The sequence below is a fragment of the Selaginella moellendorffii genome, unplaced genomic scaffold (genome assembly GCF_000143415.4).
Source record: "Selaginella moellendorffii unplaced genomic scaffold, v1.0 SELMOscaffold_2, whole genome shotgun sequence".
NCBI classification, from domain to species: Eukaryota; Viridiplantae; Streptophyta; class Lycopodiopsida; order Selaginellales; family Selaginellaceae; genus Selaginella; species Selaginella moellendorffii.
Window position 1 is genome coordinate 15,571 of NW_003314263.1, and position 25,943 is coordinate 41,513.

At 45.0% G+C, this 25,943-nt stretch overlaps 2 protein-coding genes and 1 long non-coding RNA gene across 4 annotated transcripts; 1 reads left to right on the forward strand and 2 right to left on the reverse strand.

Annotated features, from left to right (window-relative positions):
• Nucleotides 1-299: 299 nt before the first annotated feature.
• On the reverse strand, nucleotides 300-3,821 carry LOC9643361 (splicing factor 3B subunit 1). The gene has a single exon (XM_002962702.1). It carries the CDS (start codon nucleotides 3,819-3,821, stop codon nucleotides 300-302), a length of 3,522 nt encoding a protein of 1,173 aa, XP_002962748.1.
• Nucleotides 3,822-10,844: 7,023 nt separating this feature from the next.
• Nucleotides 10,845-13,017, forward strand: LOC9647140 (protein NRT1/ PTR FAMILY 8.3). Of its 2 annotated transcripts, XM_024663426.1 has the most exons (5): nucleotides 10,845-10,936; nucleotides 11,006-11,123; nucleotides 11,185-11,402; nucleotides 11,490-12,037; nucleotides 12,090-13,017. In XM_024663426.1, the coding sequence occupies exons 1-5, from the start codon at nucleotides 10,934-10,936 to the stop codon at nucleotides 12,904-12,906; spliced, it is 1,704 nt and encodes a 567-aa protein (XP_024519194.1). In that variant the 5' UTR covers nucleotides 10,845-10,933; the 3' UTR covers nucleotides 12,907-13,017. The 2 variants fall into 2 exon arrangements, with proteins under 2 accessions (XP_024519194.1, XP_002962323.2); XM_002962277.2 differs by lacking the exon at nucleotides 10,845-10,936 and having other exon boundaries at nucleotides 10,964-11,123.
• LOC112342124 lies at nucleotides 11,038-11,598 on the reverse strand. The gene is made up of 3 exons (XR_002990840.1): nucleotides 11,487-11,598; nucleotides 11,313-11,422; nucleotides 11,038-11,231 (listed from the first exon to the last, which is right to left on the reverse strand). It is a non-coding gene; the product is annotated as an uncharacterized LOC112342124 (long non-coding RNA).
• Nucleotides 13,018-25,943: the final 12,926 nt, after the last annotated feature.

Genomic DNA, 25,943 nt, shown 5'->3' on the forward strand with positions numbered 1-25,943 from the left:
TGGCCTCTTACCCTCCTCAAACGCACTCTAAGAGCCCCGAGTCCCGACACATCTTTAGAAACGCATCCAATCCGTCATAAACAGTGGAAATTCCTCGCCCTCCATTGTAAAGTCTGATCCGGCCACCATGTCCGTGTGCGCGTAGGCGAGCGTGTTGTCCAAGTCGAGCACCAACGCAGAAAAAGCCGGTATTAATCAGAAAACAAATGCAATATCCTTTCTTACAAACCTTTTTCTGATCAAAGACCATAGTCTGATTATCGTCGCCTTTTTCATCTTAAGAGCGTTGCTGCTAACACTCACACAAACATGTGAAGCTCAGGCCTAGTACTGTACACATTCCTCCCCACATCCTCAATAACAGGATAAGCAGCGACCAGACAATCCTGTGACCCAACATACAACCCATTGTAGATCCTCCAGTACACGTCCCTCACCTTCCTTGCCGGATGGAACATCCCCTGCAAGCAGTAGCTCAGTATAACCACAGGTCCCAACGCCACCCTCAGCGCCTCGATCGCCTCCATCACCGCACTCGCGACATGCAGCGACGTCTCAAACACATTCGGCCACAGGCAATTCAAGAGATGAAGCAGCGCGTCCTCGCAGCCCAAGTTCGCCACCCCGAGAGCCAAGTGCTTCACCACCGATGCCGCCGTCTGCCTGTGCACCAGATCCCTGTCCATGAGCGCGTCCTCGAGCAGCGGCGTCACGGCGTAGACGTAGTCCCTCCCCACCTCGCCGATGTACTCGAACAAGAACGAGAGCGCCTTGAGCACCCCGTTCTGGACGTTGAGCTCCGGGACACGGTACTCGTTCATGAGCGCCGGCAGCACCGTGAAAGGCTTGCAAGTCTCCGCGACGATGGCGATGGCCACTGCCGTGCACACCCGGTTCTGCCGCTCCTGGACTCGCAGGTTGTCAAGCAGCGCCGCGAGCACGTCTTGAGGACCAATGGCTTGAGCAACGTAGCCGAAAGTGTTCACTGCTGCTCGCCGGACCGACTTCTTGTGCGCCTTGAGCAGCTCCAGGAGCTGGAAACATATCCGCATCCATTCTCTCGCCGGGACGAAGGTGGCGCCACGGTCCGCGATCCGTCCCACCAGATCGATGCAGATCTCCTGGACTTTCTCGTGCCTGTTCTTGAGGATGGGAGCAAGGCGAGGCAGCAAGTCCTTGATGGGAGGCGTCATCCTCGTCATGCCGATGCCATTCACGACGGCTTTGAGAGCTCCGATGATGGAGGCGAGAACTTCCGGGTACTCCTCCCCGAGGGACTCGTAGAGGACCACTCCGAGGTGTGCCAGGAGCTGCTCCTCTTGGCACTCGAGCATGGCCGGCGCGATGCGAGCAATCAAGTCGGCTGCCTGCTGACGAACTCTGGCGGATTTGTTGCCGAGCCTCCACTTGATCATCCCGCAAACCTGTGGTAAGTAAGGGCTCGCTCGCGATCCCAGTGCGTGAACCAGTGCTCCAAAACCATTGAGTATGATCGTACCGTTGCTCGTCTCCGGCTGCTCCTGGAACGCGTATATCATCCCGTCAACCAGGAGCTGCTCCATTCGGCTGTCGACCCCGGAAGCTCCCAGCTGCGACAGGACTTTATCGATCGTCTCCACAGCCATCTTCCTGTACTCCTCGCTGCTGTCCTTCAAACCTTCCGCCATCTTTTCAGCTATATCAGCAGCTCCAACCTTGTTCGCGATCTCCACCGTGGCCTCCACAACCAGCCTGTAGTTCCTCCTGTCCAGCGCCATCTGTCGCGTCCAGAAATACTGGAAAAACTTGGGGAGGATTTCCTGCCGGACGTAGTCAGCCTCCACACCACCAGTGGCAACACACTGTTTCACCACCTTGAGAACAATCTTCTTCATCTCCTTGTCGGGTGACTCGAACTGTTTGATCGCGACAGGCATGACATTCTTGATGAAGAAACTTGCATGCTCGGCGCTCATCAGCGGGACTATAAGCCCCATAGCCTTGAGAAAAGCGGCCAAAACTTTCCCCTTGTGTTTCCTCAATCCTTGGAATAGAGGTATCATAACCGAGTCGAAGCTCTCGATCCCATAAGGCTCTGCAGCCTCGGCAAGAGCGGCCAGAGCCAAGGCCGTGATCACCTTCACCTTTCGGTTCTCATCGTCCAGGCCGTGCTTGACGATCTCCACGAGTGAAGTCAGGTGTGGAAGCACGGCACAGCCCATGAGAATGGCGATCTGCTGCACAGTCTTGATCCCCGTGTGCCGTGCCTGCCAAGACTTCTTACTCACGCACACCGCCTTTAGAAACGGGAGCAGCGACTGGATCCCGAGTGCCGATGCCACCACGCTGAACGCACGGGCCGTTGTGTTTCTCACGTACTCACAAGTGTTGTCGAGATCAGGCCTCAACGCCGTGATCATGGTTACAAGCCCGGCTGCCTTGCTCAAGTTGGAGATGATCTCTCGTCCCTCGACTCGAGCGTAGTAGTCCTCGTCGATGAGGAGCGGCTCGATCACGACAAGGAGCTTGTGAACATACGGCCTCACGAGCTCGTCCAGTTTGTACAAAACCCGGTCGATCACCTTGACGAGAAGGTGGCGCTCTTGATCTTCGAGTGCCGGAGACATGAGCAGCGGGAGTATCTGGTTGAAAAGCGGGCCAGCTCCAAACTCCCGAGCCCTGTCAGTCAGCTGTCTCATAGCCGACTTCCTCTGCGGAGGCGTGCCGTTCTTCACCTTGAGCAGCAGCTTCATGATCTTCCTCTCAGTGATCTCATCTGGAGACATATCTTCCTCTTTCTCCTTGCCCAGGAGCTTCCCAAAGTACTGGACATCCTCGGCCTTCATCGGCAAACCATCCGGAGTTTCCTTCAAAACACCATACTCCTGGCTGCGATCCTCCTCAGGGATAGCATACGCTGGAACTGGAGTTGGAGTTGCCACAAGCTTCCTCGCAGGAGTTCTGATAGGAACATAACTCGCGGGAGCTTCCAACACCTTGTATCCTTCACTTGGTAGCATCGTATCCAAGTCCTCGTCGCTCAAGAGTTCGTAAAGCCCCGAAGTCATCCGCGCTGCCATGATCTTCCCCTCGCTCGGAGTTTGCAAGCCCACTCCTCCCACCGGGGTCTGAGTGTAAATCACGGGGGTTTGATCAGCCACCTTTGTCACCGGAGTTCTATCGTCCCAACGAGAACGCTCTCTTCTCGGTGTTGCTATCGGAGTTTCATCCCATCTTGTTCTCCTCGGAGTCTCATCGAAGGCACTTGGAGCCGAGCTCGAGGGACCATCTGGATCATCCCATCCTTTGGCCTTCTTCACAACAGCACCCGAGTCCTCCTCTCTCTTTCGTTTAGAACCAGCTGGTTGTTTCCCCTTCTCCAGTTTCCTTTTCTCGGCCAGATCCTTTTCTTTCTCCAGTTCGATCTTCGCGATTTGCTGGAAAGTCTCTTGCGTATCCCGCTTGAGCTTCTCGTCACGCATGACCTCCGTGTAAGTCCTGGTGCTCGGGTGTGGAGTCTTGTCCCCCGAAAGAAAGGGATCATTTCGATCCGGCGACAAAAGCCGTGTCAATCGTTTTCTTCGGTAATCGTCCTCCCTCGCAGCAATAGGCTGCTCCTTCCTGAAGCCCAGATCCTCATCTTTCGGCTCCTCGCCCGGAATTTCTTCGAGTAAAGGCTTTGGAGCTGTGTATGGGGGCCTCGACACAGCTCTTCCTGGATCATCGTCTTCACTGTCTTCTTGCGTTGTTCCTATGAAACGAACGTAATGTACCCGATCGCCATAAAGATCTTTGTCAAAACTTACAGAGTTGAGTGCCACTCGCTCTCGCCCTTCCTCCATAGCTTGACCTAAAATACCCTCAAACCTCTTCCTTTATATAGGACTAATACAGCATATTCTTAAATTTTCCTGCACGCTATCTTTTATTAAAGTAAAAGGTGTTTAGAATTTAAAATAACCGTTAGTTTTGTTAACAATTTTGATTAACCCACTAAGCATTCGATCAGAGTGAATGAGAGAGTGATTTTCTCTCTTTGCAAGAAAAACAGCTAGCAAACAGAGCAATGGAAATCACATCAAGTAACTTATCCATGAGATGGGATTCTTTGTTAATTGCATTAGCATTATTGCCTCTACACAACAATCTGGCCGAGTAAAAATTATTTGAGGTTGGTGTCAGGTTTCTATGGACGTTGTTGCTAAAATTGTTAAACTTGTCTCAATTAGACTCATTTTTAATTGGAGCCAAATGAAGAATTATTTCATCATGGATGAGACTATCATCACCTGACTATCACCCTTACATTCTTCTCTTCTTTTTTTTTCTTGTGGTCTCATGCCTCTAGTTGGACCATCAAAAACATGTATTATTATTATATCATCATGGATATGGATAAGACTGTGATTCGGGAAAGAATTGGCATGGTCTAAGGATAACGAGGTAAATATTACTAGCTTTTCAGATTTTCTGAGTTAAGGGCAACTACATGCTTTGTTATATTTTTTTTTAATTCATGAGTTCTAAATTAATAAATTTAATGATATAATTTGTATAACAAAGATATTTTTTTTAATATTAGTTTAAATTTTATATCAAGTATATATTTTTCAATATTCTTAATAATTGATAATTATAGGAGTGCATAACTTTAATTTTCATTATCTTATATGATATCCCATGATGATGAATTATACTCAGCTTCTACTATATTAATTTTTTTTGTATAAAAATTACCTTTTAATGTGATTTTCTTTAGTTTTATTTATTATATATAATTTCTATTTTATTTAAAGCTTTATTACTTGCCAAAATCATATATAAATTATATTTCATTTTATTATTTTGCTTGTACTAATTCAATTTTTGCATAAGAAATGAAAATAACCATTATTGATTACTCTTTTAGTGGTGATTTCATAAATTTTAAAAGATGAACCAATGAAATTTTTACTGCATGCTTGGGAAAAATAAATAACTAGCAATATAAATTTTCATCTTGTTCTATTTTTTTTTACTCATGAAAAATTATTATTTTATGTCATTAATGTTTATTATTATCACTTCACTGATGTCAAATTGGTAAATTTTTTGCAATAAAAATTCATGGTACAACTTACATGTACCACACCAAGCCCAGTCTTCAGGAAATCTTATTGGCCACACTATACCGAAGCATTGGTATAAATGAAAAGCATGACATGTCCCCAGAACTATAAAACCCATAACTTTAAAATGAACTTCACTTTCAAAGGAATGGGCTCTCCTGACGATGTTCAAACCCAGTTCATTAACATTTGAGGCGAGCTAAATAGCGTTGTTCTTTCGTTGCGAAAGAAATGCAGGTGGAGAGGGGGAGGAGCATCGGCTCTTGTTCATCCACGGGATCGGATGCCCTGGCTTTTCGGCGAGATCGGCGCAGGCGGCAGCCAAGCTGGATGAAGTTCCTGCGGCCGGAGCACCTCCAAGAACGCGATTGCTGGTTACAAGATCAACAGCGGCGGGCTGGATTCGCTGATGATTTTTTCGGCCATGATGCACGTCTTCAATCCTTTCAAATCGGAGGCGTTTCAGGTGGCTATCCCGCCCAAGATCGTCGTGTCCACCGCAGCTATCGTTCCCAAGGCGAGCAGTTCAAAAGAGTTCAGGGTGGTGGAAATGGCCGAATTCGGTGAAGTCAGGGGTGTTTATATATACGAAAGCAGGAGGAAGGTCCTGGAGTTGGAACCGCTGCAGTACCTTGAGTTCTATCCGTGCAATGTCATCGTTGGCAACATGTTCTGCTTCTTGGCGAAAAGTGGCAGAAACGGGTACCTGAGGATCATGTTCTACGACATGGAAGCTGAAGCCTTGACAGATTCACAGCGTGAGTTTCCTGCGTAGGATGGTGTGGAAGAGTACGCAGAAAGCATTCGCATTGTGGAGCCCAATCTGTTTCTGTGACCTATGCAAGGCTGTGGTGGATACCGTTGTGAGTGGCTCACCATCTTCTGGTTGCGACGAGGATACTGGATGAATACTCGGAAGTTGTTATATGGCAAATGGATGAACATACTCTCAAGTGGGAGACAGTTGCAAAGATGCCAGATGATTTGTGCAAGCTTCACTTCGCCTGTGACATGCATTCCAGGCTCAAAGTTTGTGGAGCCGGCGAGTTTGTCTTCAATTCGGACCGTCCAGAGCATCCCATCCCCACGTTCGAGTGCTCTCTCTTTCGTTTAGAACCAGCTGGTTGTTTTCCCTTCTCCAGTTTCCTTTTCTCGGCCAAATCCTTCTTCGAGTCTGTTGCGCTTGAGCTTCTCATCACGCATGACCTCCGTGTAAGTCCTTGTGCTCCGGCGACAAGAGCCGTATTCGTTTTCTTCGGTAATCATCCTCCCTCTCGCTGAGATGTCCTTGGAGCTGTGCACATCGACACAGCTCTTCCTGCGTTGTTCGCTACCAATACAGCATATTCTTAAATTTTCTTTTTATTCAAAGGAACTTATATGGCGAGTTTTAAACAAGCAGTATTTACCTACTTCTTGTGTCCAATACATGATCACACATTGCATCTAGTTGATCACCTAGTAACTACATATGTTGATATAGGATTGCATGTTACTTGACCACAAGATTTAACATTGTGTAATACATCGCTTTTAACTAGAAAAATAAAAGAAATAAAAAGAAACAATAAAGGGAAAGGTAAAATCTAAACATAGAGAAAAAAGAAAGAAAAGTTAGATTAAACAAGAAAGGTCACAGAGAGAGAGAGAGAGAGAGAGAGAGAGATGAATTTTGGAACTTATAAGAGATTATAGGATTAAATGGTGTCACTAACATTTTCTTCATTTAGCGTTAAGTGTCTTTTATCAAGGACCCAGGGCATGTATTTGGTGTAGCTTATCAATAATAACTACCAAAATTTATTATATCAAAATTAGCAAGCGATTGTAATAGACACTAACACATCACATCACCTTATATTAATATTTTTATTCAAAAACAAAACAATGTAATTTAATGACTAAAATCAAATAAGGTTCTATTAAAATCTAAGTGTAGTTTTAAAATTAACATTCTATGACTGTAGTTTTATAGTAAGTTAAATCTGATTTATTATAATAATCAAAGGAAAATTTCAACAGCATATTTCAAATGAAATTCTTAATCAGTATTATAATCTTATTTAATTTGAGTATTCTACAATGTCTCAGTTATTCAAGTCGAGCTAATAAAAGATGTTTCAATTATGACCCACGAAGACGAGTCTCAATGAGTTTTTTATATCGTTCTATAGATTATGTCCTCTTACAATGGAAAAATTCACCTTATGATCACGTTTATGAAACACAAAAGAATAACAATGAAATTATCATGATAGTACACGGGTGGAGAGCTAATAATATACATTTTACTCAACAGGATATAGTTCAATCTTTCAGATTCATTATTAACAACTGTATACTAGCTTATGGTATAGGTGGTAAGGTTCTTTTCTTAGATGGTTCTATTTATGTATCTATAAAACTATTAGCAAGAGATGGACTTTAATATCTTATATAACTAGACCTAACTAGTTGGTCCATGTGGTTTAGGGCACATTCATTATAATTTTCCATGAGCTTTAGAGAGAGAAATTAAGCGTTTTCTTTAGTGATTTTCATAGGATTTTGAGTGCAACGTTGCAAGATTCCCATGCAACAGTGCATTGATTTCCTTGGGATCAAAATCTTGTAATTACTATGATTAAGTATATATCATAAAAAGCTTAGATCTAGATATCTTATGTTTAACTTTAAATTTAGCTATATCAAATGCCATTGCATACTGAGATATTTAATTTCAAACCTATGTCAATTAGCACCTCATCGCAGTAGAGGACTAGCAACCCAACTCCTGGCTTTGGCAGCCATAGTAACAGCCATATAATGGCGAATGGCTGCCTAGGCCAACCTGCTAGTGCAACAGTTGTGTTTATATTTTTTTCCATTTAACCTTATAGGCTGGATTGATTTCATGTTTTCATTTTTGACATGGTTTTCATACTAGATATTGAGTACTTGAAGCTGCACTAACTCAGCTCCAGTTCCGAAATTAAACTTTTACCAACTTTCAAAGCAAAGCATCACATTTTTTTGTTTTTGGAAATTAAATGATATCTATTATGCATGCTAGCAAGAAGAAAAAATTAAGCATTGCCATAGCAATATTTAATGTATTGTGAAGCAATTGTTTATTAACAATGTAACAATAATAATTCACATGTGGAAGAAGGTGGCCATAACCATTTGGGATGGGCTGTGGTTATGGCCATTAAAATTGCCACTATAGTTATGAACTAATAAAATACAAAAACTTAAGTGTAAAAAAATTATATAAATTAGATAAAATTTTACAAAATTGATTGTCAGTTTAGTTATTTGTTTGTATATATAAAAACACATGGAAAAGAAAAAGGAAAGAAAAATTAACAAGTATTAAAATAATAGAAATCTAGATAAAGCAAAAGGGAAAAAAGTTAGATTGAAGAAAACAAGAAAAAAAAATTTCTATGAAGGTGTAAACTTTTAGATAAATGTCATTATAGATCTCAAAATTTTTAAGGATGATGGAAAAAATTCATCATGTGGATATTCAGTTATCAATAAAAAACTTCTCAATAACAAAGCCCTATCCTTGGAGGATTGATATTTGTGTAATATCATTGGCCTGTGTACTCAAAATTTATATCGACTAATAGGACTTTGGCATGAAATCCTTTTCTATCCTTTTACACCATAACAATTGCATTAACAAATTGCATGCTATAGCTTGTGATTAGGTTGGGTGGAAGAGAGGATTTGACAAAGTGTCCTTGTTAAAAGATTAGAGTGTGTTTGTGTCTTTTGTTTTAGACTAAATATGATTAATTAGTAGAGGATTAACAATAATTCTAGGGCTATGACCTTAATTGTGGGAGACAAAATACAAAAGAAGGTTTAGTGGAAAATAAAAAACAAATGGTAGTGTGATGGAGAGCAACAATAGTGAAGGCCAGTGCTAAAGAGGGTGAACCTCTAAATCATTGTGGTGACAATTAGCATTAGAGTATGAGAAGGCTTAAGTCCCTAAGCAATAATGGTTTTTCTGTATCTTGGTGTTTATGGAATTTCCTTCCTCATTTTTGGTACATTGCATGGGAATGAAGAATGAGTATAAAGAGTGGGAGAAGAGTGAGTGCCAAGTATGTTGGGGTACTTTTCCCAAGTCAAAAGCCATCTTGTTTCAATGTGAAAAATGTTGCATAATGGAAAGAGAGGAAGTGCTAAAGAAAGAATTAGGCTACTTATATTATGAAGTTAATAAAAAGAAAAGGGAGGTGAAAATCTAAAGACATCAAGTGTAATGGTTTATTTAAGAGGTTCTGAAGCAAGAGGTGCTCTAGGAAGGAGCACAATCATTGCTGAGATGATGTCAAGAGGCTAAAATGTGCTTATGATCGAGACAAAGTCAAGATTATGGGTTTCTCTTTGTTTTAGACTAAGTGTGATTAATTAATGAAGGATTGGCAATAATCCTAAAATGGTGGTGTGATAGAAAGTAACAATAGCATTGCCGAAAAAGCCAGTGCCAAGGAGGATGAACTTTTGGATGGCTATGGTGACAATTAATATTAGAGTGTAAAAAAGTTGAAGTTCTTAGGCAACAGTTATTTCTCAGTGCTTACTCATCTTGGTATTCATAAAGTTTCCCTTCACAATCCTATATATATCCTCTTTCTAAATGCATTTTGTAGCAATGGGGTGGCTAGTGGTAACAACTTGAATAGGAGGCTATGCATTCCCGTAGTCTTTGGTATATGTGGGGTTGAGCAATCAACAAGTTTAAGTACATGTTTTTAAGCTACTTTGCAATTATGGTTTTTAATCTGATCAATTATTATTGATGCTTAATCAGTTTATGCTGGGCCTCATAGATCCATCTGCATCCCCAGTCCAATTTGTCAGCCCTGTTCATCCTGGGAGACAGGAGCAGAGACGCTAGAACCAACACACATGTAAACTCTTAAGAAGCCTGGCCAGCGTTTCTCCATACAGCGAGACGTTCTGGCCACACTGCTGAAGGTAGTGCTTAGCTTTGCTTGCTGCTTTGATCACATTCGAGCCACGTTTGACTGCTTGGAGAGCTTGGCCTAGGAGACCCTGCCATTGCAACTCACGGGAATTCAGCTGGTTGTTCTCTTGCGATATTCTTTGCCTTGATTGCGATATCTCGAGCTTCTGGTACGTGTTCTTGTATCTTCTTATGGCACTCCATTGGATGGAACTTGAAGTCGATGCGTGCTGTGGAGCTGGTCCTTTCACACGACTGAGTCTTGCGCTGATTCGTACACAGACGTCTCAGTACCAGAAATTTCTGTGTCCAAACCTGGTAACTTACATTTTTTCTCGACTGCAAGGCCGCCTACTTGATCATGTAAACTTTTGGCATTTCTGTGCCCAAATCCGACAACTTGTTTGCAGGCAACACTGTCCTCTGACACCAAGATTTAGTTGGTAAGTCTAAACAGGTCAACACAACACGAAAAGAGAGTACCTTGTTTTCTTACCTTCTTGTCAAGTCAAAATTTGCTAGATTGAAGGTTCTTTTCTTCAGATTCTCTGGGATCATAACGTGACAAGAAAGGCTACTGCAGTATCTATCAGTATCTCGGTGTAGCCATGTTGAAAAGATGGTTTTTTAGGACTGTTGGCACGGAGACCAGAGGCTGGCCGCAGTTCAACGCCCCATCTACCACCCAGATTTAGTCAATTCAAGTCAAAACGTTTTTATAGTTTCTTGTTTAGAACGAGACTTAGTGCTTTACGTCTTGGTTGAAAAATGTTTGGCAAGATATTTCTATCGAGATACTGATTGTTCCTCTGTAGCTTATCTTGTCACGACATGATTGCACGTTGGAAGGTCTCTCTGCATTGCATTCGAAGAAGCTATGGTGAGTTTTCTATCATTCCCTCTGTCTTTCTGAGTGGCAGCTCGAAATATGTCTCATCAAACAACGCAGGAAATGGAGAGCAATGCACAAACCCACCTGTATGCTCAAAACGGAACTCTGGATTTCAAGGGCCAGCCCGCTCTCAAGAAGAAAACTGGAAAATGGGCCGGCGCGATCCCTATGATCTGTAAAGTTTCTCCAACGCTTTGCAAAGCTTTCAGTGTCTTGACTTTGCGAGTGTGTTGCAGTCATCCAAGTAGCTGCGACGGTCATCTTCTTCGGCATAATCTCCAACCTGCTGACATACTTGACGGGTGTTATGCATCGAGATGTTTCTCAATCCGCAAGTGACGCTAACAATTTGCAAGGCACTTACTTTCTCTCCTCAGTTCTTGGGGCTTTTCTCTCCGACACATACTGGGGCCGCTACAGGACGCTGCTGTACTCTTTCGTGCTCTACGGCGTGGTGAGTACTTCAAATTCTATCTGCAAAAGTAGCTTTACCAACACCAATCCAACAAAAAAAAAACTGAAAAACTGAAAAACTTACCAGGGATTGACATGCCTCACCATCTCCGCATCCCTCAAGAACTTGCGGCCTCCAAGCTGCCCGGCTCAAAGCCCCACTTGCCAGCACGCATCGCCCGGACAGAATGCTTTCCTCTTCCTCTCGCTCTACGCAATCGCCTTCGCAGGTGGAAGCGCTACCACCTCATTCGTGTCCTTCGGAGCCGACCAGTTTGACGAGTCTGACAACGTCGAGCGGCTGCAAAAGTTCTCCTTTTTCAACTTCATCGTCTGGGGCATCCACATCGGAGGCTTGGTATCCGTCACCATGCTCGTCTACATTGAAGATCACGTCGGTTTCTCGTGGGGATTCGGCCTTCTCGGCATTATCCTTGCGGTGTCCATAGCTCTGTTCCTCATCCAGACCCCAAGATACCGGTACCGTAGGCCCGAAGGAAGCCCCCTTACGAAAATGGTGCAAGTCATAGTGGCAGCTTTCCGCAAGCGTAACGTCGTCGCACCATCCCTGGAGCTCCACGAAGAACAGTCGATTGCCAAAGGCAAAAGACACATTCCACACACCAACCAGTTCCGGTGAGTGACTGTAGCTCTCGACTTTTCCCTGTTCTTAGCTTCGTTCGTCCAGGTTTCTTGACAAGGCAACGCTAAAGCTCGATACCGACATGGAGATGGAGTCTTCCACGACGAAAACCAGCCCCTGGAAGCTTTCCACCGTGACCCGAGTCGAGGAAGTCAAGCTCGTCATACGAATGCTCCCAATCTGGTTGGCAACGCTCTGGTTTAGCATTGCTCCATCTCAGTCCGGCACCTTCTTCCTCCGCCAAGGAATGGCTATGGACAACCGGCTTGGAAGCACCACCTTTAAAATCCCGCCAGCATCAATGCTTCTCTTCAGCAACCTCACCGTGGTCCTCTTCCTCCCACTCTACGACCGTATCATCGTCCCAACCATAAGAAAGTTCTCCGGGAACGAGCGCGGCATCACCTTGCTCCAGAGAAGCGGGCTGGGAATCTTCATCGCCGCCATCGGCCTGGGCATCGCAGCGCTGATGGAAATCAAGAGAAAAGCCTGGATGAATCCCACCACCAGCGTCACGATCTTCTGGCTGGTGCCGCAGTACGTGGTGCTGGGCATAGCGGAGGGCCTCACAAACTCAAGCCTGCTGGAATTCTTCCACGAGCAATCGCCCGACACCTTCCACAGCCTGGGCACGTCCCTGGCGCTCGCGAATCTGGGCGTGGGGAGCTTCTTGAGCAGCGTCCTCGTTACCTGCGTCAATCGCGGGGCGCCGTCGTGGCTCCAGAACGATGTGAATGCCGGGCATCTGGAGCGCTACTACTGGCTGATCGCGGGGCTGAGCCTCGTGAATCTGGGGATCTATGTGCCGGTCGCGCGCTGGTACTCGTACAAGAGCCCTGATCCCTACGCCGAGACATTCTAAGAACCCTAAACTGCCGGTGATCCTAATTTCTTTTTACCTTTAAATCTCTTACGACTCACAGATAACTGTAATCATTTCAAATAGAATGGAGAGTAAATCATTTTAATATAATTTTAATAGTGGTTTTAATTTTAATTTAACATTATATTTAACCTAAATCATTTTTAATTACGTGGATTCTTTTAAATTTCCTTAAGTGAACCTGTAAAGTCTAATGATAGTAAATATGTTTAGAATATACAAAGATGTTCAAGGATATTCTACCATCTAACGGTTATTATCCATTTAGATTAATTTTGTAATTACAATTTATAAACATATTTATCATTTATAAACTTTCCAAAACACATTTTAGTATATTCTAGTTTATTCTACCATCTAATAGTTGATATTCAATAGTATATTCTAGTGTATTTTAACAGTCTAATAGTTGATATTCAATAAGATTAATCTTCTGTTTATAAATTATAGATATGTTTATAATTATAAACTTCCATTTTATCAATTAGAATAATAAATAGAAATAACACTACTATTAAGCAAACCAAATACTAATGCATGCATATTTATTTTCATATATAGCTACAATCATTATAAAAGAATAAGTAATTTTTATATAAACTTATAAAATAACATTTACTATATTAATTTTTAAAAAAAACTTACTTTATAAAAACAATTTCAAGATTCCTCAATACTTATATATTTCTAATAGAGTAAAGCTAAAAAATTTATAATCAATGTCGAAATATTCATAATATTATTCTAAACAATTTTTATTTTTGTTAAAAGAACTCTGTTCTTATAATTTAGAATAAAATTGATTGTAAATTTTCATTGAAAGTATCATGAATTATATCACCATTAAGTATTACTTTATTATATAATTGTACAAAAGAAAATATGAGTAACAATGTTAAATTCAGTATTGATTGTTTATAGTATTTGTGAAAAAATTAAATGTTAACAATAAAAGAGAATTCAATAGTTTTAATTATGCACAAAATAATAACTAAATAGACATAGATTTTATTAATATATATTTGGAAATAGGATTAAAAAGAAAACAATTTGTATTTTACAAAATAAAATATAACTCGTGAAAGTTCGAAATCAAGAACGATCTAACATGTGAATGAGAAACTGAACAATAATGCCACCAAAATTGAATTTATTTTATTTGATTATTTTCATGTTATTTTTTTATGTTTTTTATTTATTCCTTCTTTTTTGGTGGCCACTATGCATTTTCATTAACAATCACAAATATTTTTGTGGTACTTTTGGCATTGTTTCTAACCACCTTGGGTACTTTTGCAGTTCGAGGGGCTGAAGTTATTTGAATAACCTTGGGCAAACCATTTATTTTTAAGTTTTTAGTTATTTTTGTTAATAATTATTTGAATTTATTTAAATAAATAAAAATTATAAAAATTATAGATTTAAAGTTATATTATTTAAATGCATTATAAAAGTTCTAAGTAATAAAATTTCATAAAATATATATACTTGTTAAATAATTTTTTAGATTTTTTTTTGAAATATAGGGTAATAAATCATGTGAATATTATTTATAACATATTGTTTTATATTCTTACTTTAATTATTATTATAAATTTTTATTTTTCATTAACTCTAACTCACTAGTGATAGAAGTGATGTGAAAAAAATATTTTTATACAAGAAATAAAGATGATCTTTGCACATAATTTGAAAGCATATAGCAAATGACATCTTGTGAGACACAAAATCCCTAGGCCCCAAAGTGGAGCCGGAAGGGTGCCATGTGGTAGTAGCCGAAGCGAAAGCCAAACGAGTGTAACACGTTTGGGCCAAAAGCTCCGACTGGAAAGGTCGAGAGCGGGAGTGGAACTCCTAACAAAGTGCTCGAGAAATGAGCACGAAGTGAGCAATAAGCGAGGCTCCAAAAAGGGACCCAAAAGGACCCGAGATGGAGTCCGAGATGGAGTCCGAGATGGACCCGAGATGGAGCCCAAGATGGACCCGAGATGGAGTCCGAGATGGAGTCCGAGACTGAGACCGAGACCGAGGCCGAAGCCGAGACCGAGACCGAGTCCGAGTCTGAAACCGGGACCGAGACCGAGTCCGAGTCCGAGTTCGAGTCCGAGTCCGAATACTAATACAGGCAGTTGGGTGAAAGCCCAAAGCAATCGTCCCCCAGGGGGGGGAGGCTGTGGGGGGTTCCAAAAGTATAGTAGGGAGAGTGTGGGGGTTGGAGCCCAGTGGAGCCAGTTTGGCCAGGAAAGGCCAGTTTGGCCCAGGAAGGCCAGACCCAGTGTTGGGTGATGAGCTGACCACTGGGAAGTCCAAGACTAGAGTGAACACGGACCGATAAGCGGGGTAGCTTGGTGAAGTGTTCAAGAGCCGGCTCTAGTTCCCCCGGGAGATCGACTGGCCGATGCTCCCAGTCCAAGTGTGGGTGGCACTACCTACTTGGATACCAGGCGTGGCTCAACGGAACCTCGCTCTAAGCCCATGGCTAAAGCACCCAAGGGAGGAAGGCGGGGAGAGTACCCAGGTGGCTCGCGTAAGGCCACGGTGTTCCAAAATGTTGTCCCAAAGGCCCAGACTGTGGAAAGGAAGAGGAGCAGTCCTCTGGGGTAGTGACCAAGGACTCAGTCGTGTGGTGAGGAAGTCCCAGAGGACTTAGTGGTCGGGCCTGTGGGCCTCAATCCAGTGGCAGTGTTGGCAAACACGGTCAGGGGCAGAAAGGGACTTAGTGGAGACTGACAGAGGGATATTGGGGAAGGCTATTCCCCTTGTCGGTGGGCATCCTAAGGATGCTAAGGAGTGGATCTGAGATGACCACTCACGGATGGATTGCCTAGTCTTGGAGAGCCAAGACTGCAATGCAAGTAGTATTGGACTACCAGTGTGGCAAAGGTGATTGGGCATGGCCTTAGCATAACAGGCTGCCATGTCGGTGGTACCTTTGAGTGCCGGTCATGGGATTGGACACGTGGAGCACCTGGACCAAGTGCAAATGTTGAGTGGCATAGATGCCATTCTCGGGGCTAGCAAGTCCTAAGTCCTGAATTGGACTTATGGAGGCGGTGAATGAGACTCCTCCAAGTGGTCAGAGGTGTGGTTAAGTGACTAAAGTAAAATGGAAAAATTAGTCGCTTACAATTTGGTATCGGAGCTGTTCCTTAGTCTGACTTTTATTGGTGCTCAAGTATATCACCATTGATATTGGCATCGGAAGGTCCTAGGAGTGGGCCTATCGTTGAGGAGTAGCACGTCGAGAGGACATGGCTCTCCACTTGAGTTCATGCATAAACTTGGGCGCGATGTGGTGGATAGAAAAGGGGCCAGTAAGGGAACGACTTTGGGATCTTGGGAACAGTATATGGTTTTCCTCAGAGAGTTGAGGATGTGATCCAGATGAGCGTTTGACTTAGCAAACTGGCTAATGTAGTTGTGGTAAACAACTATAGTTGGGATCACGGGAAAGATAAAGACTCCAAAGCAATAAAGGAGTCACAAGATTATCCTCATATAGTTGAGGTTGGTGCTCATGAATGTGAGACTAGAAGTAATGACCGTGGGAGGTCAAATACGGAAGAGGACTCAAGTCCTTGAAATGGTAGCCAGGGCTACCTTTAATAAATGCTGGAATAACCCAAGGAGTTGGGGGGTGTACTTAGAGATGAGTGGTATTCTCATCACATGGACAAGTAGTCCTAAGGGGCAAAGGTTGCCCCAGAGAACAAAATCAAGTGTCAGAGTAACACTTGTGAAAGTAGTCCTTCTGAGTAGGACAGGAATGCAAGAAGTGTATTTCAGTGAGCTAGTGCCTCACAAGTGGGACCTTACGGGTCTGTGGATTAACCAAGTCCAAAACTGCTGGATGACTCAAGTAGAGTCAAGGAATGGTCCTAAAAGGACTGATGGAAGCATTTGGACTGAGGTGTGTTGTACCCCACGAAGGATGGGGGGGGGGGGGATCATAGAATCCAAGGATGAGAACAGAAGGTATCTCATCGATGGTAAAATGTGCCATGCTAAAGTTATGGGAAAGGTGTTCCCAGAAGAAAACAACTTTGACACAAAGTTGTGTGTGACCTCTATGGTGCAATGCTAATAGATGGTTGGCATGAGAAATAGCGGTGTTGGTCTTGGCAAAGACTTAGACACAAAGGGGAAGTGTCATAGAGGTAGGCTCGTGGAGCCGATGGTGTGGAGACACCAAATGTGCCAAGGTGTGATACCTTGAGGCTATGTTCGGGGGTTCATGAGAACCCCTTGCCAAAGGAATCCCAATAGAAATGGGAATGGCATAGCCTAAGTTGCAAAGCATGCAGTTGGAGTGTGGTGACCCAGATAATGATGGAGGTGTGGAAGCACCAGCAATGAGTTGTAGGACTTGACAACTGTAAGGCAACTAAGCAAGAGGTGCAGAATAATTGGTTAAACGGGTAGAAGGTAACTACCCAAGACTTCTTAATAGCATAGGGAAGTTGGATATACCCTTACGGGGGATAAGTTGCTTGTGTTGCGATATAGTAAGTCAATGTCATAAAAGGAAATACTCATTGTCAAGAAAGCCATCATTGGGACACCCGAACACTCTAGAACACCAGAAGGTGGTGTTTGATGTCGCGAGGGCAATGGATAAGGCCCAAGGGACTAAGTCCCTAGCGAATGATGGATAGAAGGTGCTATCCAAATGTCCAAGGTTGCGGAGACAGGAGAAGACTGTTTACCCGAGTTGGACAAAGCCAAAAATGGAACTTTGGCAAGGCTAGTAATGGGCATGTAAAGGCCCATAAGCAACAATGTAATCCCAATGTGTGGGATTATAAGGTGAGCATACCCGGATTGAGGAACCACCCCCTGGGCTATTGGGTAGGTTCATCCCTAGGAATAATTGCTAAGGCATGATAGAAAGTGCAAAGCTATCCTCCTGGTCTAGAGGAGAATGACCGAAGGAAAGGTGCGAAGCCAAAAGCAAGAAGTAAAGGGATAGAACCGAACCATAGGAATCGAAGGGCATAACCAAGGTTGGTTATGCCAGCTGGGAGTGGAGAATCAAGTGGGGGCTCGAGGGTTATTGCCGCTAGCAACCGTGAGGCCATGGAGAGTCTAAAATATGGAATTGTCCATGTTAGACTATGTGGCAATTGGAAAGCTTGCAAAAAGGGAGGCCTTAGCAAGCTAAGGGACAGAGTTCCTTCAAGGTTCCCAAAGACAATTCTAGGTAGCTTAGTACCTAGAAAGGCCAAGCGTAAATGGTTCATAGAACGCGCGAAATCGGAGTGGCGCAGCAGAAGCGTGGTCTTGAAGCTTGCCATGAGGCAAGGCTATCAAGGTTAGAGAAGTAGTTCCTGAGTGTTCAAAAAGAGGGCTTTGAACGAAAGTCGATGGTCAAGGACTTTCACGCTTGTGCAAGAACCATATTACAGTGGTCAGAGGACTTGCCAAGCGAGATTGGCAAGTCAGGGGAACAAATACCCTAGTTGAAGGTGACAACTTCAAAAAGGGTGGGCCATGGGGCCAAGCGTGGAGGAGTCCATGCATGATCACAGACTTGTCAAGTGAGAGGACTTGACAGTGTGGAGGAACTAGGTTCCTAAGCTGTGATCTATAGCGCGCTTTGAGTAAAAGTTGGTGCACCGGCGTGGGGAGTCACGCCAGGCATCCTGGGTGATGCCTGTCAAGACCCCCAACAAGATCAAGACTGGAAAATGCTAAAGACAAAGAGAAAAAGCTAGCGAAAACAAAGAAGAGGCCTTAGACTGGTGTTGATTGTGGAGAAATGGAACAAGGCTAACCTATATATACTATAGGTTGATGAAGCTCCACCACTCTTGGATCGAGGACGGCCTAAATACAGCTGAGGTCGAGGAGGCGCCACATCATCATCAGGAATGTGGCTCGAGACTCAGGAATCGGGAAGTGTCTCGAGAGTCAGGAATAGGGAAGTGTCTCGAGAGTCAGGAATAGGGAACTGTCTCGAGAGTCAGGAATGTGGTCTGCAGGTCAGGAATCCGGCGAGAGTCAGGAATGTGGCAAGAATTGGGGGATTCCTGACAGCACCCCCTCCTCAAGAACGAGTGGAACGAGGATGTGAACGAGAACGAAAAGGAGGATGAGATGAGTGGCGAGGGATGGGAGATGGAGAAAAAGAATGAGGACTGGGACGAGAAGGATAGCGGCAGTGGAAGTCCTGAACAAGGTCAGGAGAATGAATCAGGTTGTCCGCAGGTTCCCAAGTGCGTTCCTCAGGTCCGTAACCCTTCCAGTCCACCAGATAGTAGAGTTTAGATCGTGAAATCTTGGAATCAAGGATGTCCTGAACCTCGTACTCAGACCCATCCTCGAGCTGCACTGGTGGAGGCGGAGGAATGACCCGATTTGGAATAGGACTGGGAATATAAGGCTCAAGGAGAGAGGAGTGAAAAACGGGGTGAATTTGATATGAGGAGGGAAGTGCAAGGCGATAAGTGACAGGATTAATGATGGCAGTGATAGGGAAAGGACCAAGGCGTTTGAAATCGAGTTTTGGACAGGGCCTGGTGGTGGAGATATTTCGCCTGAGGAGCCAGACTTTATCCCCGATATTGTAAGGGGGACAATCCTGACGATGGACATTGGCAAATGTTTTATGAGATTCCTGAGCACGATGGAGGTGGAAGGAGATGGAGTTGTGGATTTCCTGAAGGTTGGAGATAAATGATTCAGAGCGGGGATTTGAACGAGAGGATTCAGATGGAGAAGGAAGTGAGAGATTGAATCGGGGATTTCGGCCAGAGTTCGCAAAGAAGGGGGAAACTCGAAGAGAGGAGTGAACAGAGTTGTTATAGGAGAATTCAGCAAGGGGAAGGATATCAAACCAGTTATCCTGATGATAGTTGATGAAGCACCTCAAGAATTGTTCCAACGTCTGAATCGTTCGCTCGGACTGCCCATCAGTTTGAGGATGATATGCCGAAGAGAGGTTGGCCTTCACTCCAAGCAGCTGCAAAAACCGTTGCCAGAAATGAGAGATGAACTGAGGCCCCCGATCCGAAACCACATCTGTAGGAATCCCATGAAGTCGGAAAATTTCCCTGAATACCAGTTTTGCCATGTCCTCGCCCGAAAACTCCTTGGTACATGGCAAGAAGTGCGCCATCTTTGTGAAGCGATCCACCACGACTAAAATGCTGTTGAAGCCTCCAGAACTCGGAAGATCACTCAAGAAATCCATGGAGATGGATTCCCAAGGACCTGAAGGGACCGGAAGGGAACGAAGCAAACCTGAAGGAAGGTGGCGAGGTACCTTATTCCGGGCACAAGTGTCACAGGAGGTAACAAAAGCTTTGATGTAGTCGTCCATGTGAGGCCACCAAAAGTCCCGTGCAACTAGCTCATAGGTTTTCGCAATGCCGAAGTGACCAGCAGTCGGGCTATCGTGGCACGCCATCAGGATCAACCTTCGAGCATCACCTTCAGGAACGTAAAGCTGCTCCCCACGGTACAATAAGCCATCTAAGAACTCGAACTCGTCAAATCGCCGGCAGTCGGGAGTCACTGGGTGTCCAGCCTGAAGATGGGGAAAAATGTCGCTAGCGAGATCATCGGATTGAAGATCGTTTCTGATTGCATCCATCAAGGAGGAGTCCTGAGGGGCCAGGGAAATTGCCATAACTTGAAGCCGATCAGGACCGAGGATAACTTGATCCTGTTGATCGAAGGCAGGATTACCAGGCCTGAGACTGAGATAGGAGCGCCTTGAAAGAGCATCAGGAAGGCCTTGAAACTTTCCAGGTCTGTACTTGATAACAAAGTCAAACCGACTCAGGAATTGTGCCCACCTTGCTTGACGACGGCTTAAAACTCGGGAAGTGGCAAAGTACTCGAGATTTTTGTGATCCGTCCAGACTGTTGTTTGATGGCTCGCCCCCTCCAAGAAACGGCGCCACTCTCCAAAGGAATCCACGATGGCAAGAAGCTCCTTGTCGTGGATTTCGTAATTGATCTCCGCAGGCTGGAATTTCCGAGAATGGAAAGCGACCGGATGAAGTTCGTGATCCGCTCCGAGTTGAGATAGCACAGCACCAATGGCAAAGTCGGAGGCGTCAGCCTCGATGAAGAAAGGTTGTGAGGAATCAACATGGATCAAGACAGGAGCAGAACTGAAGGCCGCCTTGAGTGTGTCGAAAGCCTGCTGGGCAGCAGCAGACCAAGAGAAGGGAACATCCTTGCGAGTGAGATGTGTGAGAGGAAGGACAATGTCAGAGTAGTGATCAATGAATTTGCGGTAGAAGTTGGCGAAGCCAAGGAAAACCTGAACGTCTGACATTGATTGTGGAGGCTCCCATTCGAGAATAGTCTTGACTTTAGCAGGATCCATCGTGATACCCTCAGGAGTGACAATGTACCCAAGGAACTCCACAGACTGCTGATCAAAGGAACATTTCTCAAGCTTCGTGTATAGGCCGTGTTCTCGCAGCTTCGCTAGCACCTTGCGAACATGTTCGTCATGCTCCTCCTGAGTTTTTGAGTAGATGAGGATGTCATCGAGGTAGACGATCACCATCTGATCAAGAAACTCCCGAAAAACGTCGTTCGCCATGTGTTGGAAAACCGCTGGAGCATTTGTCAAGCCAAATGGCATGACAGTGTACTCGAAGTGGCCATAGCGGGTTCGGAACGCAGTCTTCCATTCATCACCAGGCCGGATCCGGATCAGGTTGTATGCTCCACGGAGGTCGATCTTGGTGAAGAAGCGGGCACCGCCGAGGCGTTCCAACAGGTCCGAGATCAGGGGCAGCGGATAACGGTTCCGAACAGTCACCTTGTTCAAACCTCGGTAGTCGATGACTAGCCGCAAGCTCCCATCCTTCTTCTTGACAAAGAAGACAGGCGCTCCAGCCGGGGACTGCGAATGCTGAATGTAGCCTGAGGCAAGGTTCTCATCCACGTACTCTTTGAGGGCCTTAAGCTCGGACGGGGATAACCCGTAGATAGGCCCCCACGGAGGTGACGCTCCTTCCTGTAAATCAATGGGACAATCATAAGGCCGATGAACAGGCAGTACACTAGCTTTTTTCTTGTCAAACACATCCCCAAAATCATGATACTTCTCAGGAAGACTGACAGGAGAAACATGCAAAGCAAAAAGAAAAAGAGGTTCTTCATGAAGGAGTTCTTTCATAGTGATTGTGGAGATAGGAGGAGGGGTACGAATAAATGGAATGATGAGACGAGGATACTGTCCAGTGTAAGATGGAAGAGAGGAAAAAGAAGAGGATGAAAACTGCGTAGAGTCAGGAACAGAACCCCGACTTGAGTTTAGGGAACTTTTCCTGATTCGGACTCGATGAACACCAGGGGAAGCCGTGGGAGATGGTGATGTGGGAGAGATGAGTTGTAAGTCCTTCCAACAAATCTGAGGCTGATGTAGTTGGAACCAAGGAAGACCGAGCACCACAGAGGAAGACTTGCTGTTGATGATGTTGAAGGCGATATCGGTGACGGTGGACCCGATGTGTACTCGAACGGGCAACGTTTCCCTAAGTCCAGAAGATGGAGACACAAAATGCCCGCCGATGCCTTCAACCCTCAGATCCCGTATGGTAGGAGAAAGAGGAACGTGATGTCGGGCAGCAAAGTCCGTGTCCATGAAGCAGGAAGTTGCACCCGAGTCCAGTAGCGCCAAAGCCTTGAGTCCTGATTGTCTGGTGAAAGAAAGGAGACATGGGACGCGGAAGTTGCGGGAATTGGTGGTGGCTTTGATGAAAGGTGGTGAGGAGCTTGATAAGGAAGAAAAGTGATTTTTATTTGGGGAGTCCAAACAGACAGCTCCTACTCTGTTTGGATAGGGTCGTTTCCCGACTGCAACAGTGGTGGACTTTGAGGCAGAGTGAACTCGAGCAATCGGGGAGGCTTCCTGGGACACACAGCTGCTTTGTGATTAGGATCAGCACAGTAGAGGCAAAGATTATGAGATATTCGACGTTGCCTCTCAGCAGGACTCAACTTCCCTCTAATGAGTCGGGGAGTACCAGAAATATCCATCGGGACCGGAGCAGTAGGTTCAGGACTATGCCCCGAAGACTCAAGCTGGGATTCCTGAGTCTGGGACGGAAAAACAGCGGCGCGACGACTTTCCTGACGACGTTCAAAGAGACGATTGTCACATCGAACAGCTTTGTTGATGGCGTCCGACAGGTCCTTGGGATCCTCCATGGTGAGCAACAAATCCTTGACACCGTTGTTGAGGCCGAAACGAAATTGGTCAATCAGGGCCCGCTCATCCCACTGAGTGTCCAAGGCAAGGAGTTGGAACTCTGCAGCGTAGATCGAGGCAGGACGAGACCCCTGAGAGAGACGTCTCATCTTTGTGGTAGCAGCCCGAACCCGATCCGTCTCGCCAAAACATGTTTCGAGCTTCTCTTTGAACAATTGAAGATCCATCAGCTCCGGAACCACGACCCCTTTCATGCTCTTCTCCAGAAGAGGAGAAAACCATGACAAAGCTGCACCCTCGAGCAACGTCCCAATCGCGCCGATTTGAGACTCAGGAGTGGGGTACCGCCGATGTTGAAGTGCAAAGATCAGCTCCATTTGATTCAAAAATCCACGAAGCTCCGAACGCTTGCCTGAAAATTTCGCCGGGAAACTCACCTTCGGTTCAGGAACTTTGCTGGATCCTTGAGCCGAAAGTGAAGCAAGCTCCTGCTGCATGCGAAGAAGGGTCGCCTTCAGCTCGGTATTCTCAGACTGGATTTTTGCAAGGACTTCGGCAAAGAAATCAGGATGGCTTGGAGACTCCATTGGCAAGAAGAAAGAAAAGAAAGGGGGGAAAAGACAAAGGCAATCAAATAATCAAAACAAGCTAAAAGAAAAGCAAAAAACACAATCTGAATCAAATTGTCAAGACCCCCAACAAGATCAAGACTGGAAAATGCTAAAGACAAAGAGAAAAAGCTAGCGAAAACAAAGAAGAGGCCTTAGACTGGTGTTGATTCAGATTGTGGAGAAATGGAACAAGGCTAACCTATATATACTATAGGTTGATGAAGCTCCACCACTCTTGGATCGAGGACGGCCTAAATACAGCTGAGGTCGAGGAGGCGCCACATCATCATCAGGAATGTGGCTCGAGACTCAGGAATCGGGAAGTGTCTCGAGAGTCAGGAATAGGGAAGTGTCTCGAGAGTCAGGAATAGGGAACTGTCTCGAGAGTCAGGAATGTGGTCTGCAGGTCAGGAATCCGGCGAGAGTCAGGAATGTGGCAAGAATTGGGGTATACGGAGGTTGGGTTCGAGTCCCGACCCTCTAGTGCTTGGGTTCGAGTCCCAACTCACTAGGGCGTGGTGATGGTTTGGAATATGAGGACACTCATTTTTCGGTGGTCATGGACTCTCAGTGTGGAGACTGGTTTGGGCACACCGCCAAGCGAGGGATGCCTCGGAGTCGTGATGCACGGTTAGATTGCTTAGTGTGGCTCAACATATCTAACTTGAACATTTTGGTGCAAGTGGCACCAAGGACGTGGTGAATGAGATGGGGACACCCAGTCTCAATTGCTATGAACCCTTGGCCGGAAGGGCTAGCTTGGGCGCACCGCCAAGTGTGGGGGATGCCCCCGGGGTCGTAGTTAACAAGTTAAAGGTCTGGAAGACCTAGTACCTATTGGCAAACCTGTTAAGGTGCCAAGGTGAGATCACTAGGTGATCTTGTGGCTAAATAAGGACAAGGTCTTTGTTTGGGGTAAGGAATAAGGTCCTTAGTTCAAAGTGTTGATTTGAACTATTGAGGATGGTGTGGCTTGGTCAAGGTGACCAAGTGGGGAAAAGCACCTTAGGGAAATGAGCTATGTTATTGCGATGGCATAGTGTGTCCAAGGAAAGTAGTCTCTATAAGAGACCCATGGGAGGGTCACAAAGTTGGGCCGTGGATAGAGCCCACAGCAGAAAATGCTAAAGAGACTTACTAGGGGTGAACACCCTAGTCTTGGCAAAACCGAGCCTTTGCTATGGAATCAAAAGAATACCTCAAGGAGGGAGGTAGAGATTTGGTGTTGCTTGGTGCAACCATCAACAGATAGGAGCAAAAGATGAGTGGCCAAGAATCCCTTGGAAGGAATCCAAGTGGCAAAGTTAGGCGAGGAACACTAATGTGTTGGATGCTAACAAATTGCGGGAAAGGAAGCGAGTCTCCAAGAATGGATTCTGAATTGCTCCGATTTGGCGAAAAGGGAAGCTCCGAGGGATGGAGCGGTAAGGTAGCCAAATGATAGGGCCATGGACAGCCCTAGCACAAAGTATGATAACTGGAACTTAGTACCCAAGGTGGCACGAAATAGAAGAGAGGATGATGGTGCCCTCAAGTAGAGAACTTCCTAGGAGGAGGGAGTGGAGTTGCACAATATGTGCAATGCAAGGTGTTGGAAACACCTAGGGAATTGACTTCCAGAAGTCAAAGAGTAAAAGTTCCAAGGTGCAAACGTTCAATCAATGGAAATTGAGACTACTCGAGAAGGAGTAGTGGTATTGACTTAGAGAAGGGTCTCTAAGAGGTTTAGTGAGAACTAAATCAATAAAAGGGGAGAACCACTACCTGTGGTCCAATCAGTCTCTAAGTTGGAGAGACTACCCTCCTTAGAGGATGGGAAAGGCATGGTGAGCCTTTGGTGTCAAACCATTGACGAATATGGAGAAGGCATGGTGAGCCTTCAATGTCAAACCATTGACGAATATGGAGAAGGCATGGTGAGCCTTCAATGTCAAACCATTGACGAATATGGAGAAGGCATGGTGAGCCTTCAATGTCAAACCATAGACAAATATTGGCCGGGGGCCAAGGATGGAAACAGTAATACATATGGGTGTTACTTTATAAAAGGGTTTACCGTTCGATGAGGACATCGAACTTCGTCTATAGGTGGTGGAGTTGTGAGACACAAAATCCCTAGGCCCCAAAGTGGAGCTGGAAGGGCGCCACGTGGTAGTGGCCGAATCAAAAGCCAAACAAGCGTAACACGTTTGGACTAAAAGCTCTGACTTGAAAGGTCGAGAGCGGGA